At 49.3% G+C, this 15,638-nt stretch overlaps 1 protein-coding gene across 1 annotated transcript in view; it reads left to right on the forward strand.

The window, feature by feature from the left end:
* Positions 1 to 6,463, forward strand: part of LOC139698461 (uncharacterized) — a 359,062-nt gene extending 352,599 nt beyond the window's left edge. The window contains exon 5 of the mRNA XM_071597343.1: positions 5,411 to 6,463. Within this exon, the coding sequence (XP_071453444.1) occupies positions 5,411 to 6,463 (1,053 nt within the window). The remainder of the gene's footprint in view (positions 1 to 5,410) is intronic.
* The last annotated feature ends 9,175 nt before the right edge of the window (positions 6,464 to 15,638 follow it).

A 15,638-nucleotide genomic window follows, 5' to 3' on the forward strand; every position in this document is an offset into this window, starting at 1 on the left:
CCATCGTTGCTAGGAGTGGATTGCATTTACAACACAATTAGAGCCGATTTCGTAGTATGGCTAATGAAGGAGGACGGTATTTTTCTGACGAGGGAATCTCAATTTGAGAGGAAAATGAAATCGGTCTCTTTCTAACGCGATTGAAGACTGAAAACGCCGCGACCATATCAAGAGATCCTGAATTAAAACTTCAGGAACTAATGCCTGCTTTTGCTAAATTGACAAATTTTAACTCATTAGAAAAAGGAAACGTAAGGAGAGGCAAATTTTATCTTTGATATCAACGGTTAGGAAACAATTCTTTAAAATATCAAGTTTTCTCGGGTCTTCCACCGGGTCAGGGGTTCCATGTTGGCCGCGGATGAAGAGCTTTCGCGATCCCCTGGCTCGGCTGGTGGAGCGGAAATCGTCCTTGGTGGAGTGGCCCGGAAGTGTCCAGATTGGAAGTTGAAGGGTGGGAAGAGGGCGGAGAGCGGTTCGCACGACGAGGGTCGACGAAGGAGCTCGATTCCACCAGGGGCGGGAGTTCGATCCCACCAGGGGCGGGAGTTTGAAGGGGCGGCACGTGACCCAAACGCACTCTTGGGCGAGGAAATTCAATTCGATCATGGAATCTTCTTATAAAAGCATGGACAGGTGAATGGAATTATATAATTTGAATAGCATGATCATAAATTTTCTTTGAAGAAAGTAGCAAAGCTCTCATCATTTAAAAAAATATGGGTATCGCTAGTTTCCACGGATTCGCGCCCAATGCGAATGCTGTGCGCATATATTTCGGCATGGCATGTGGTTTCGAGTCCGACATAAAACCTCGGATGTGGTCTGTTATCTTTCACTGAGGTGTTCCCCAGAGAGAAATGGGCCTCCCGTCAACTGCGTTCACCGTCTTTGCCTTGCTGGCGCTTGCGTTATCTTCACACTGCCAACAAGACTGCATCTGACTAATGGTTGTTCATCCTTGCTCAACTAATCCAGTTTAACGTTCTCGAGGGGCGAAATGATTTAAAATAGGAACGCTTGAAGGGAAAATCTTCGCCCTGCAGTCTTGATCATTTGAAAGGGCAATTGGTGGGTGATTCAAAATCAACGAAGAAGCATGTCTGAAGATTGGCCTGCTGGGAATTGCAGCTGCCCTCAAGCGCCTCAAATGCCTGAGACGAGCTGTCTAAATATTGTCCGCTCACTTACCTCACTTCTCGGCTTTAAACCTTTGTTTATCTCTCCCTGGCAAGCACTTTGTTGTACGCACAGTCTTAGGACTTAAGGTGAATTTACAGTATCTCAAATACCCTGGTTAATCACGAGAAAAACTCGTGTCCATGCTTACCTGAGGAGAAAAATTTCCTCATAGTTATTCTCCGAATTTGTCCAAGATGAAATAATTTGGGGTCGGTATCCCAACGCCGAATATAGTTCAACTGAAACGTTCCAATGAGTGATCCATTTCATTTTGCCGTGGTCACTCAACATCAGTCCGAGACAGCCGCTCTCTTCTTTTCTCGCCCTGCGAGGAACCACCCTTTCGCGATGCCATTCCACTCCGTCCTCAGAGTGGGACACCTCCCGGTGGATTGCGCCAAACTTGCGCAACATCTACAGATAGAGGGGAAAGTTCGCGGAAAAGCAAACACGAATGGCTCATGGAATTTCTTAAAATGAATTTTTGAATATTATAACGAGGAACTTTCAGGAAACGCGTCGCAATATATGGATCGCGAATCTTAAATGTATATGATCCTTGAATGCAAATGTTTAAATGTACCTGAATTCTTTTAAAGCAGAGAAGGAAATAGGAGGAAGAACGGATACGGATAGGCAGCCCAATAAAAGTGCATCAACTTTACAGGACTTTCGGAAAAATCTTATTGGGACTCGATTGAATCTTAACTTGCAATAGTTCGACCGACATTTTGGGTCCTTCGAGCTACCTCAGTCCTGAGCGAAACAAACAGCCGCTTGACCAATTACAATCGTCGATTTCATGTATCCATTCCGCGTTTCACTCTCTATAAAACGAAATAGCCGTGACGGGCAACTTTGAAGAAAAACGTAAAGATATTCCTGTAATGAGAAGAGGTTTAAGAGCGCTGAGAGGTGCGACGACTGAAATCAAACATTTCGAGCGGAGTGCGAGGCGTTGGTTCCCTACGTCGCTTTGGGTTTCCATCCCGCGAAGGTCTCATTCCCAGATATTCACATGGCCTGGCTTTATCTGTCGATGTCTATGCGCTCCAAGCTGGGAATTTATATTACCAGGGAAATTTTCCGTATCCGCATAATTTTTCGCATAGGGCCAGTGGCTTATCTGTAGCATATGCGTTTCACAATTTTCACAATCGGATAGTGTAAAATCAACAGTTTATATCTTAATTTCTGACGTACGATGGGCTACACGATTTTGTTTGTCAACGTTAATACTTACTAGCTATTTCGCCACGGTTAGCTACATTGATCTCTGCAAATGTCCATCATTGTAAATATTGCGGTCCTTGATTGCGCTCGGAATAGCTGCTCCTCTTTGTCCTCCCTACCTGAAGACACGGTCCGGATTGGTCACACGTCCACATGACAGGAACCTTCTGGCCAATGAGACGATCACCCTGTGCTCTCTCGCAACCGTGGTCTTAAACTACTCAGCCTGGGGATTGGTGTCGGCTGCCCCAGCTCTCATCCCTCGATCAAACCGACCCTTTTTCTCTCCTAGAGGGAAACGTCTGTAAAATATCTTTCTTAATTTCTTTAGTATTTGTTCATGATCTGTTTGCCTAACCCATTGCCACCTCGGAATCTTGTTCTCATCTTTTCTTCCTCCTTCCCACGCTGTGTCATGCTCTTCTCCTGCGTTCGCCGCCGCACTTCCCACATCCCCATTTTGGGAGCAAGTTTCTGTCTGCATTATGCATTGCGCAAGGAAGTGAAATTAAACCTTTTCTGCTGCTACATAGATATAAAATGCATTCCCGTCAGGCGGCAAACACACGAGGGAGGGAACTTTCGCCACTTCCGCGAGTGCAGGCTGACCCATGTATGCTGCGGGGAAGTGATCACAGGTCGATATATTTTGCGCTGGGCGAACACGATTCCGCGAAGAAACATATTCTTTTTATGGTATTGAAAGCTTCGATCAACCATATTTTGCATCCTTTGTCACTCCTCTCCCGTATATTACTACCCCATTCCTCCCGATGCCGAATTCCTGTCACTGGAAACGCCATTGCAAAGCTTGAATTTAATGTATGAATTCGAAGATGATAGATGTGCTGAAAATTAATATTTCATATAAGTTTGACCATGATACGTGGGGTGTATATCTGAAAAATTCCGTGGATGGCAAGATGTGCAATTTTTCTACGTAATTTAAGCGAAAAATATGGAATTTAATTTGTATTGTCCATGCCCTATAAACCAGTGATTAATTTTGAAAATTTACCTAAATTATGCCAGTAGGAATAATGTTAAAATTATTATGTATGGGATATAGTGCGCAGGGCACACTATATTGTAACAAAACCTTCAATCATTCTCTTTTGGTGTTCCAAAGGGTATTTTTATAATGATAAATGACAGAAGCCTGCGCAAATTCTCTAAGAGTGTTGTAACCCTTCTTGATGAATATTTTCTTACCGGATTGACTCTAATTACTTTGTGGTTAGGTGCAAATTTAGCGCCGGACTGCCTTGAACGGTTTATCGCCTCCAATCTTACATCGCACCCAGCTGAACGAGTGCATCCGAGTGAAGGAGCATCTGTCCAGAGTATGATATCACACCAAATGAACCAAGTTTTCAAGTGATGAACAAATCAATTGTAAATAAAACGAGAGATTTCGTGCTCCAATTGCCAATTGTGCCACTTTCCAACTGCGCTCGGGGCGGTTGATGTTGAAAATTGATAAATTATGGAGAGCATACGGAAAATGTGCGACACTCTATCCTGTCAGTTGTAGCAATTTGTGACCAAAAAAAGAAAATTACGTGGTGGTAGAGGGATTAAAAAGGAAAAAAAGGAACGTTCTAGACTTAGCAACAGGCACGGGAAAATCTATATAGACATTTCAATGCGTGATAGAAATTCGAAGTTAACCCCGTGGACCGTGAATTCTTATCTTACAAGCTAACTGACTGATGTGAATCCCATTTTGGATGGGTTAGCCAAAAGATAAGAAATGTCTCTTCTAAGCCAGTATCACTCGGTTATTTTCAATACGGGGATCGAGATGACGCGGGGGCTAACGTACTGGCTTCCCACCCTGAGGGCGCGGGTTCAAATCCCGGCGGTGTTGAATATTTTTCAGAGGTATCTCGATCCCTACTTGAGGTGCTTTGTGGAGGGCACTTTGAGTGAGTACGCCGTCCGTCGGATGGGACGTTAAACTGCGGACCCCTTGACGCCTTTCGTAAAGAGTAGGCTAATGCCGACGCCGGGTTTCTCTCCACCCTTCATCCTTTCCTGTCCATCCCCTATGGCGAAAATCACCTCAGCAGTCGGTCGCCTCCCCTAAAAACTACTACTACCACTTATTTTCAATACACCAAGTCAGGGATCAATTTGGCTACGGTATTGCATGGATCGAACAACCTCCTACATCCTCTGGTCTGAGGGTTCCGTAATATGCCCCACAGTTTAAATGAAAAAACAGTGGGATATTATTCGGCTGAGCTTAAATATATATCTGGTGATGAATATTCACGATGATTATGAGGGAGTGATCTCTATTTGAAGTTAACATAATCTCCAGTCAGAATTTTTTCCCATCCTTCTCCAGTAAGAATTACGTTTTCGAACGTATCAAAACAGAATTCGATGAAAATATTGCCATCTCCGGGTCTATATGTAATTACTAAAGTTTTGAAGAGTTTTTTTCTGAGAAATTTGAATTTCCCTGCATTATAATGCTAGGATTTGAGTAAGTAAGCCCTAAATCTGTTAGCAGCTATTTGCCACCGCGAAGGTAACGAATGGTAAGAATGCTTCAATCGAAGAGGCTTCTCTGTCTTTTTGGTGGCAAAGAGTGGAACGCAAAATGTGCGAAGCAGGGCTGAAACGTCTCATGGAATTACGGTTTCTCAATGGCCGCGGGGGAATAATAGGCCCGGTGCGATGCGGGCCTGAACTCCCTCCGCGCACCAACAGATGGAGTACCTGGAAAAAATGTCCGTGCGCACACATTGGTCTGCGTTTTGTGCCTGTTTTGTGTCTCGCGAGAATGTGACAGGCACGAAAGAAAAACTGAACCATTTATTTGTGTTTCTTGATTATTTTGTTTGAGACGTGTCCCACTCTTGTTCGACACGTCAAACACAATAATCGTCATTGTGCATGCGCATTGTATTTTGTTCGCGAGGGTGGACGGAATGATGTTGTCGATTGTTCATTCATTGCGATGCTTGTGTCTTCCCGGGGGCAGTCCCTGCCGATGGTGGACGAGGGAGAGCCGTCCCCGCCGCACGCCGTCTCTTCGTCCGTGGAGGACACGGCCCAGATCCACCAGCCGCCGCCCTGCACGGAGTTCCGGCGGGCCGCACCAGAGGACGACCTCCTGGACGACGACGAGGAGCTGGTGGGAGACCTCGAGGGCATCGCCGAGGAGGACGAAGACGAAGTGGCCGCGGCCGAGCGGGAGGAGGAAGCCGCGGCCCGCGGGCGGAAGGAGCCCACGGGGGCGGCGGCCCTCGCGGCCGTGGACTCCGACGTCGACGAGGACGACGAGGTGGTGGAGGGGGCGGCGAAGGGGGCGGAGGAGGACGGAGGCCAGGCCGGCCTCTCCCAGTCCGACCTGAGCGAGTCCTCCTCCATCGCATCCGCCAACCCCACGTATCGCTACGGCAACCAACTGGGCTACGCCTCCGGACACTTCGGCTACCCCCAGTACGCGGGTTACGACCCCCCAAAGGCCTCCACCTCCGCCGCCTCCGGGGAGGAGGACGGGGGACCGCCCAGGAGGCCGGGGGCCTACGATGGGGACGACCGCCTCTGGAGGAGTGGGGAGGGCCCCGCGAACGGGGAGGGCGGGGATGAGGAGGAGGAGGAGGAGAAGAGGCACCAGCGCGTGCAGGAGCAACTTGGAGGCGGGAGCGCGGGTGGAGGACACCACCGGACCGGGAGCCTCCCGAAGGCCGCGGCCGACGACAGCGCCGCCTCCCTCGGGGGCGGGATGAGCGAGACGGACAGATTCAAGTGCTCCAAGCGTCGCTCGTTGCCCATCATCACCCACGCCCCATCCGCGGCGCTGGGGGGCTTCAAGAAGCTGCTGAACGAGGATGACGAGGGGGGCGGAGGGACCAAGAAGAAGGCGAAAGATATTCTGAAGGAGTTGCCGGACGGGGAGCTGGAAGTTGCGGAGGAGGCGGAGGCGGCGCCCGCGTCGCTGGGTGGATCTGATGGTGCTGCGCTCTCGTCCGGTGGCGCGGGAACTAACTCGGGGGAGCATGAGAACGAGGCTTTCGTCGAGACGGACTGAGAGAGAGGAGGGAGGGAATAGTGGGGGAAGGGGGAGGGGGAAAAATTAATTAAAATTATAAAAGGAGGGTGTTGTTATATGCAGGAAAAAAGAAGAAGATGGCTCTCTCTCTTTCTCTCGACACACACTCGCACACGAAGAGAAAAAGCTGACTCTCTGGGGTTTTGACCTCCGAATGGAACTTAGACGAGGAATTTGACTTCTCCGTTTAAGGTTGTCTTTTGAAAAAAAAAATTAAGGAGGTGATTGGAAAGGATTTGTTCTCTCATGTACATCATATTCGTGTAGATATCAATGACGCCCCAAATACTCACGACATGAAGTAAACACACAATAACACATGCACACACACACAAAGGAAAAAAGTCAAACACTCACAAAGAGATACGAAACGATACCCCCGAAGCATTGTGGAACAAAAAATATTAATCACTGTTTATTTATAGGATCATCTCTCTCTCTCTGTCTCTCTACGCGGATTTTAATTGGAGGCTTTTCGGTGCGAGTAGTGATGGGAGGTAAGGGTGTGCGGGGAGGTTCGGGGGTGGGGGCGTTTAAGGTTATTCGCGCACTGCTTTCGACGGTGCTGACGTAGTCCCAATGGTGTAGGGAGGAATGGATGGATGCTAGGGCCGGAGAGGGAGGGCTAGGAGAGCGCGGGGGGAAGGGGAGGTAGGGGGTTTGGGCAAAAGGGCAAAGAGGGGGTTGCAAAGGCGAATTCGGGAGGGGGGAGCATATTGTGGGCTGAGATGAGAGTGGGCGGGCGTTATATCGCGAAGGACCGACTGCGTCGGAAGAAACTGATACTACGAAGGTTCGGAGAGCTTCGCTCCGTGCAGTTATCAAAATATCGGTACGGAGCGTAGCCATGTTGTAAATATTCCGAGAGACATAACATGCTTGAAATAGACATGTAACGTAATATATTATACCATACCCTGATGTGGGTTATTTTCCGTGAGTTCTTCGTAACATGCGAGTTTCCCGTGGGGAAAGGGATTTTCGACCAAAGACGGCCTCGCACGTCTATATACATGACCGCGTGTATTTTTTCATTCTTCTCGGGATGAGTCGCGGGGAGTAACCTTGGCTTCCACTCTCTCGGCGTCGATCCCCGACTCCCTCGGGGGCCAATTGGACGGGGCCTTAGATGCCGATCCGGCTGCAGCCGGGGATGAAATCGGTGAAAAGCTTTTTGTGGCGCATTTGCGAAGTCTGTAGCCAAAAACACGTGTACTTGGGATCAATTTGAGAAGTGAGGGCTAGTGGGCGTGATGAAATTTCTCCGTTTGGAATGATTCTTGCCTCCTGAAGCCGATCTTACAACCCCCCAGGCCGGACATTCTTTCCCGCATCGGCTACAGCACTCAGATCAGACTCCTCGAACAGAGACTGTACAAAGTACATGTTAGATGCACAATTAAAATATGGACAGGAATTAAAAAGGCACTCACGTTTATATATTTTAAAGTTTCGCCAATGAAGCCGAATTCTCCATCGTCCGAAGGTGGCCTGACCGATAAAACGTAACAATGTAAATGCAAGTGGGCTTTTTAATTGTCTATGTTTCAATAGTGGCTTAAAAATAGAAATATATATATATATATATATATATATATATATATATATATATATATATATATATATATATATATATATATATATATACACACACCCACGCATATTGCTATATAATATATTTGTGTGTGTATATATATATGTATATATACATGCATATATATATATATATATATATACAAACATATGCATTATGTATGCATCTGTATTTATTTACGATAATTACCCATTGACGCCCTGAGCTTCAAGTATCCGTTACGAGCACGGGAAGTACACGTTTATGTCCGGAACGACAGGAAGAAGAAGAAAGTACACTGACGTTTACGGAAATGAAAGTGGATCAGTCTCAAAGTAAAGAATGATGATGGACACCAAATTGGGTTGGATATGAACACCAATTTCACTTTTTTGTCACTGAATATAGTCAAAGAATGTAAAAAAACAAACAAATATACCAAGAGTTGCCTATGCAAAGATTTTTGAGGATTCACAGGAGGGCGGGAGTAGTCGTTCAAATGTTTTAGGTCGTTCGCCGCGATGGCATCTTCGGGAGGTTGTCAGATGCATGCACGGGGTTGGCCCTCGGGCCGATTGGTGCCCGGGGGAGTGGGGGGGGAGGGGTCAACTCCCGAACCGCGAGTCGGCGAACCCAAAAGACGCGCGCGAAGCAATCGAATGTTTTGCTTCCTCCAAGTATCGAGGGTTTCTTTTTGTCTTTCGAAGACCGAGGGCGCAGATTCATTCTGGCTCGACGCCGAGTGCGGATGCCGTCTTCGAGGGCCGTCTTCACGATTTCGAGCCCCTGAAATTCTTTCTCTATTTCCTCTCTCTTTGTGACATCACGTTTCCCATGAAAGAAAAATACATTTAAAGGAAATAAAATAAATAGCGATATCTTAAAAAAAATACTCGCTCATATTAATCACAAATAAAATAAAACAATACCGTGCCCACAAAATAATTTTTCTCGGACGAAAAAAGCTTCGAGTTCTTTAATTCTCTCCTATTGCGAATCGATAGCCAAATAGGGTCACCCAAGCAACCAAACGGCTTTCATCGTAGAGACACCGGTTGGTTGACCGTGGAGCCAAGGGTTTTAGCGAGTCCAATTTTTAAACTAATTAGCATCCATCCATCCACATTTCTGTGCCATAACTTGTTAGAGTATGTAAAATCAACGCATCGCTCTTACTAGTCGCATTCTAGCATTTCTTATGTTTTCAGATAATCCGGCGGAGCGGGGAGTGGTTCGAGGCTGGATGTTTCATAAATGCCCAGGTATTACGTGCCACGTACTCTGATTCAACACCTGGATTCGAAATTCACATTATGAAAATGTTTTGACCGGCTAAAAATACATAGATATTTTAATCGTAATCCATGCAGTCATTACGCTTCGCTTGATGAAATGACGACATCGACCATAAGAAAAAACACTTGTTCCGATTTATACATTTAAAATAATAGGTACACGCTTGGAAATTAAGAAAAAGATGGTGGGTGAAAACAATATCGTTATCACTGTAGATGCATTTCATGTAAAAAATTTCTTGGAAAGTCAATAATCCTTATCTTGCAAAAAGAGATATGTGTAAGAAGTTTTTGCAAGTAAATGCGATTCAGAATGTGTGCCCAAAGTTTATTTTCCCTCCCACCCCCCTTCCCCTCCCCTCCGTGCACCACCGGAACCGACCAAAAGATGAAGCGCGCACGTCATCCCCGAGTCCCAACGTCGTCGTCTCCTCGCACCACGATGCGTGCGTGCCTGATCGGAAAACGGCGACGTCTTCATCCCCATCCGTGCATCCGAACAAGGAGTCGCGCTGCAGTCGCTTTCGGATGGAGGGCCCGACGACGGACGCCATGCTGCACCCCACGTGTCTCCTTATTCGCGAACGGATAGAATGTCTTCGTGTGATTGCGAACGGCCAAGACCAAGCACCCCCTGACACCCACCAACTCCAACCGCCCCTTGCCCGCCTTTCCCAAGGGCCCACCCTCTCCCTCCTCCTCCCCCTTTCCCATACATCACCACCCGCCCACCCCCAATCCTCCCTTCGGGGCCAAATCGCCGAAGCACCGGAGAGAGAGACGCCAGAGAGATAGATAAGGGCGCGCGCGCTCGCGTTTGCGTGAGTGTGTGTATCTGTGTGGGAGTGTGTGTGTGTGGTCGCGAAGTACGAATGCCCTCCCGAGCCGCAGGGAAAAGTGCGCGCGATTCGAGAATCCTACGCGAGCACTCTCTTCGGCGACCAAATGGAAAATGAATAGCCGTGGAGCGCTTCCAGTCGTCCGAGTGTGGCTGACATTTGCTAAAAAGCACGTGGATATGCTGTTTTACACAAATCAAATTATTTATTTATTTGGTATGCATCTAGTTCAAAGAGGCTGAGGAAATGATATCATTTGTGGTAAAATGTATATCTATGGGGCTATTTGGATATGTGTACATTGGGTATAATGTACATCGTTACCGAATAGATCGAAACGAGACTGGCGTCGTGCCATTCTACACCGACGACCGTGGTTCGAATCCAGGCATTGGTGAATATTTCGTTTCATGTTTGTAGCTGCATTTTTACGATAGCGCATCTGACGTGGTACTCCGTCCTCCGCGACTGCGTCGATGATTCTCAGACCTTTCGTCGCGAGTGGGCTCGCGTCGTATCCCCAAAACACCCCCACCGCCGATGCATCATCGGGACACAAGCCAACCCGCAAACACGAAGGCCAGCAGCATGTAAGCCCTTTGCTCGTCAATCATCCGCAAGTGATGTCTCTCTCACACCTTCGAAGCGGCACATACTCGGCCTCCGAAGACGGCGGTCATCGCCGAGAGGGGCGGGAGGGAGGGTCCTCATCGGCGGTCGTGAAGAATTTCCACGAGGTGGCGATGCATTCGGGGCGCCCGTCTCCGCCCACTCCCTTCGGCCGAGGTTGACCTCCGCGCGGTCGGACCTCCTCCCGATGCTCGGCGATAGTGGAGCGAGGTGCGCAGAGGAGACCATCCCCCCCCTCGGACTGCCTCCTTACGCCCCACGCGTACGTTGGACTTATTTCGCTTTTTCTTCGGCGAGTGTGTGACGTCCCCGAAAGCACCCACGCCCTGACCCGAACACCCGTCAAAACAAAAGCACCCCCGCGGTCCGTGGGGCCGACACCCAGGCCCTGAAGGCGGCCCTCCGACCCCCCCTCCCCGCCCCATCCTCCGACCCCGCGAAATCCAAGGGGGGATTCGGGGACCGCGATGCTGACGGATTGTCGCAAACGGGCTGGAATCGGAGAAGGAACCTTCCCACTCGCGGTGGATAGATAGATAGATAGAGGTCTTTATTTGGGCGAAGTTGAGACCAAATGGTCACTTCTTCGGCGGGGGTGGAGGAGGGGATGGCATGAGGAAACGAGAGGGAGGGAGGGTTTGTTGAGTTTTTAGAGGTGAGGGAATGAAGGAGGCGGAGAAGGTGAACAACGTGTGCGCGGGTTGGTCGGAAGGGGAGGAAGAGGGAGGAAGAGGGAGGGAGGAAGAGGGAGGGAGAGGGAGGAAGAGGGAGGGAGAGTGTAAAGCGCGCGCCCTCTTTTACTCCCGCACTTTATAGCTGGAAATAGGAGAGGAATATTTTTTGGTTGGCGGGAAGCTAATTTCGCTGTCCCCGGAAATCAATACAACGTTCCCAACCAGGCTTTATTAGATCCGGTTTTTGGGGTTGGTGAAGAGGGGAGGGGGAGAGGAGGGAAATGGGGGAAGGGAGGGGAAGTAGGAGGAAGGGGGGATAGGGGGGCGGAGTCGAAGGAGGATTTTAGGGCGAGGGGTGTGGAGTGTAGGGGGCCTAAGTACTCTCTCCCGTACGACGGGAGGGGAGGGCGGGGGTGTGGGCATTGACGAAGGATTCAGGCGGGGAGATTAAGGAGGAGGGAAGAGAGGAAAGAAGAGGAGGAAGTGATGGATAGGAGAGAGAAGGCGCGGGGGCGCCATTTCGGGCCCACTCCTGCGCCCGGGGCGATCCCCCAGTCTCGAACGCACGGCGGTCACCGATTCTCTTCGAACAAATATTCTATCTTCCGTCCATTTTCTTATTTGGCGCGTCGAACCAATTGATATGAGCAGTGGTGAAGCCCAAGAACAGTTGAATCCCCGTTTTGTGAATCAGCCCCCATCCGCTCACGAGCACCTTACGTCTGCGGAGTCCCTCTGTCTCTCTTCGCAGGAAATCGCGCGTGAATGTTTTTTTTGGTGCGATAGGTTCCCAAGAGAACCTTCTCGTAACGGAACTGATGTGGGAACACTAATATTACTCTTAATATGGATTTGTTTTCAACGAAAAGCACGGCATAAATTTACGTGCCATAACTTGGGAATGGTCGCTCGCAGAGTTAGGCAAAACGTATGGGTGTTCCCGCGTCGCCCGGGGCGGATGTGGCCCCCGCTCTTCTGCGAGGCCCCATCCGCGGGGATTGACGGAGGCGGAGGAAGGTGGGAAGGAAGGAAGGAGAGAGGGAGGAGGAGCATGGTGGGAGAGAGGGAAACTTTTGGAGAGACGAGAGGAGGGAGATAACGCGAGCGTGGGAGAAGATGGGGATTCCGGGGAAGGAATCGGGGTTTTTAAGGGAAGTGGAGGGAGATGAGGAGAGGGAGGGTGCGGTTTGTGGAGGAGGGAGAGGTTTTCCGCGGCTGGAGGTGGATGAGGGGGCGAGAGAGCCTGTATCGGCGGAGGGGAGGGCGTGGGGGCGAAGGAGGAGAGCGGGTGGGTGGGTGGGATGACATAAGGCAGTAATGTTCGCAGTGGGGAAGATGGACCGGGGTGGGGGCGAGGATGGTCTAGTGAGTGTGGGATGGAGGGCGAAGAAGGGAGGAGTCGGGTGCGGAGATAGATCCACTCGGCTGATTTAGGCGCGGGCAAAACATAATGAAATGAGCACAAACCGTAACCTTCTGCGCTGTAGTTTATTTTTCTAACTGGGGCTCCGATGCCTTCGCGCGTCATTTCCATCAGTGATTTTCTTCTACTTGCTCAATGACGCATATTTGTTTGAATGGATGATGGGAAAGTGTAACTCAAATTGGGATATAACAAAGTTTGCGTTGATTCATTTTAAAAAAAGTAACACACCAAGTATGTGGGGCATCATATAGTAAGCAATCCAGCTGGCCACCCACCTACCTGGCCTCGGCACCTCTCTCTCACTTCCATCACTCAGTTCGAAAAACTGTAATTCAACGCGAATAAGTTATTTTCAGCTGCCGTGTTTCCATTCTTGCTTTGAAAAAAATAAAACGTTTCGTTCCGAAATACTTCAATGCCGTGAAAGAACCCGCGTGTTTCAATCAGCGAAGAAGACCGCACGTTTTATGATCGTGTCTCCATTGATCATCGCTCTCATTGGACCTAAAATTTTGGATTTAGGCTTCCTCCTCGGATACAAACTTTCAGTTACGAATTATTATGATGATGTGTAGTGCTATCGATTAAAGGTAGGTTTTGGATGGGAATCATGAACAGTGCTACATTTCTTTGCTTCGTCCACAAGACACATCCATCTTCCTCTGCATTTAACAGTTTTACAGATATATCTTTTTAACTCCTGTGTGTATACAAGTCTTCGTGTACAGGGTAGCACGATGTAAATTATACAAAGGGCATTTGGCTCCAAGCATTGACGTTTACGTAGGAAAAGCTCCATAATTTGTGCTTAGCCTCTCTAGAAAATATTCCCGCGGGAAGACGCCCACGGCAATTGGGAAGAGGCTTCGCAAAGCACCCGAGGGAAGACGGATCTCCTAGGAGAGATGGGGGGAAATTTAGATCGAGATAAATTGATGGAAAGTGTAACAGTATAGTAGATTTTAGGGGAGGCGACCGACATCTAAGGTCATTTGCGCCATAGGGGATAGACAGGAAAGGATGAAGGGTGGTGAGAAACCCGGCGTCGGCATTAGCCTACTCTTTACGAAAGGCGCCAAGGGGTCCGCAGTTTAACGTCCCATCCGACGGACGGCGTACTCACTCAAAGTGAACTCCACAAGGCACCTCAAGTAGGGATCGAGATACCTCTGAAAAATATTCAACACCGCCGGGATTTGAACCCACGCCCTCTGGGTGGGAAGCCAGTACGTTAGCCCCCACACCATCTCGATCCCCGTGTAACAGTATTAAAAGTGAATGGCCACGAGGGTATGACGCGAAAAAACAAAGGAAAACATGTCAGCGTGGGATGGGAGTGCGGGGAGAGTGTGGGGCCGGGCAGGGAATGATTTTGCGGGGGACCCTCTTCGCCGTCGACCCCTGGAAGTGCGGCAGATGAGAGAGAGGCCGTATAGTGGGATATTCGAATGCGCGAGGGGTGGGGATGGGGGAGGGACAGGGGGAGGTTTTGTGTGGGAACGTGAGGGGTTGTCGGAGTGAGGGAGGGGAAAGGAAGCCGGAGGGGGAGGAAGGCGTGGGGGAGGATTGGAGGCAGCGAGGGTTATGCGTGTGGCCGAGGGGGTGGGAACGGTTGCTTGGGGGCGGCGGGGGCCTTACGAGCGTGGCAGGGGGACGAGGAGAGAAACGGGGGGTTAATGAGGTAGAGGAAGATGATACCGAAGGAGGAGGGGGGACGAGGGAGAGGAGGGGAGGGGAAGAATAGATTTGTTGGAGGAAGCGTAAGTGGGAGGGAGGTCGGCGGGGCGTGGAGACATCAAACGGTGTTCGGCGGGGAGTCCAGAGAGGGCGGGGGGTGGTTCACTCCATGCGGGGAGGTGGGACGGAGCGTCCGCGTTTGGAGGAATTCCCGAGGTGGGAGGGGATCTGGGTCGGGAAGGACGGGACAGAGCACAGCATTTTAATTTTGCTTGGAGAGATTTATGGACCATAATAGTTCTAGACGAAGTAGATAAAGGAGATGGATGATCTCAACTGCGAAGAAGGAAAAATGCTAAAATATAGAGGTAATATGAACAGGATTAACTGGTAGGAAACCAGGAATATCAGACTAGAGTACTCCTCTGTGGAAGAAATACAAATGACGAGTTAAATACATTTTTAATGCAATACAAACGAAGACATAGGGATTCTCATATCAGTTTGTATTTGTGAAATGGGTGTCATCAGCTCACTCGATTTTGTAAAGAAATCGTTGGAAAAAATGTGAAAAGTCTATTCTAGTTAATCTATTAATTCAGGGCTGGTTTTGGACAGCCCCTGACGAATATTATGGTCAACGAATCGCGTAATTCTTGGTTTGCTCTAGATGATTTCCCTCGTCATACCTTTACACCTTTCTAAGTGCTTTCATACCGCTTGAAAAGCATGCTCTCAACCCTCCTCTTACTACTCGATTACTCCCTCTCCGATGCATCACAATATTGGCATCCCGCACCTTTTAAAATGTCCCCAGAACACTCCCCCCGCCCTCTTCGGATTGCACCTTTCATTTTTGGAGTTGCACAGCGTTTCGCGAATCAATTCTTTTATGGAGGGAGGGGCCAATGGGGGGGTGAGAGGCCTCGATTCGCGCGGGGTGCTCGACCCGCGTCCCGCGTAACACGGGAATGGAGGAAACGCGAGGAAATAAGGGAGCGCCACGCTCGATCGGCGCGGGCCGCCGAGCAACGGGGCCC

Source organism: Hetaerina americana, unplaced genomic scaffold (genome assembly GCF_022747635.1).
Source record: "Hetaerina americana unplaced genomic scaffold, ioHetAmer1.1.p SCAF_86, whole genome shotgun sequence".
Lineage (NCBI taxonomy): Eukaryota > Metazoa > Arthropoda > Insecta > Odonata > Calopterygidae > Hetaerina > Hetaerina americana.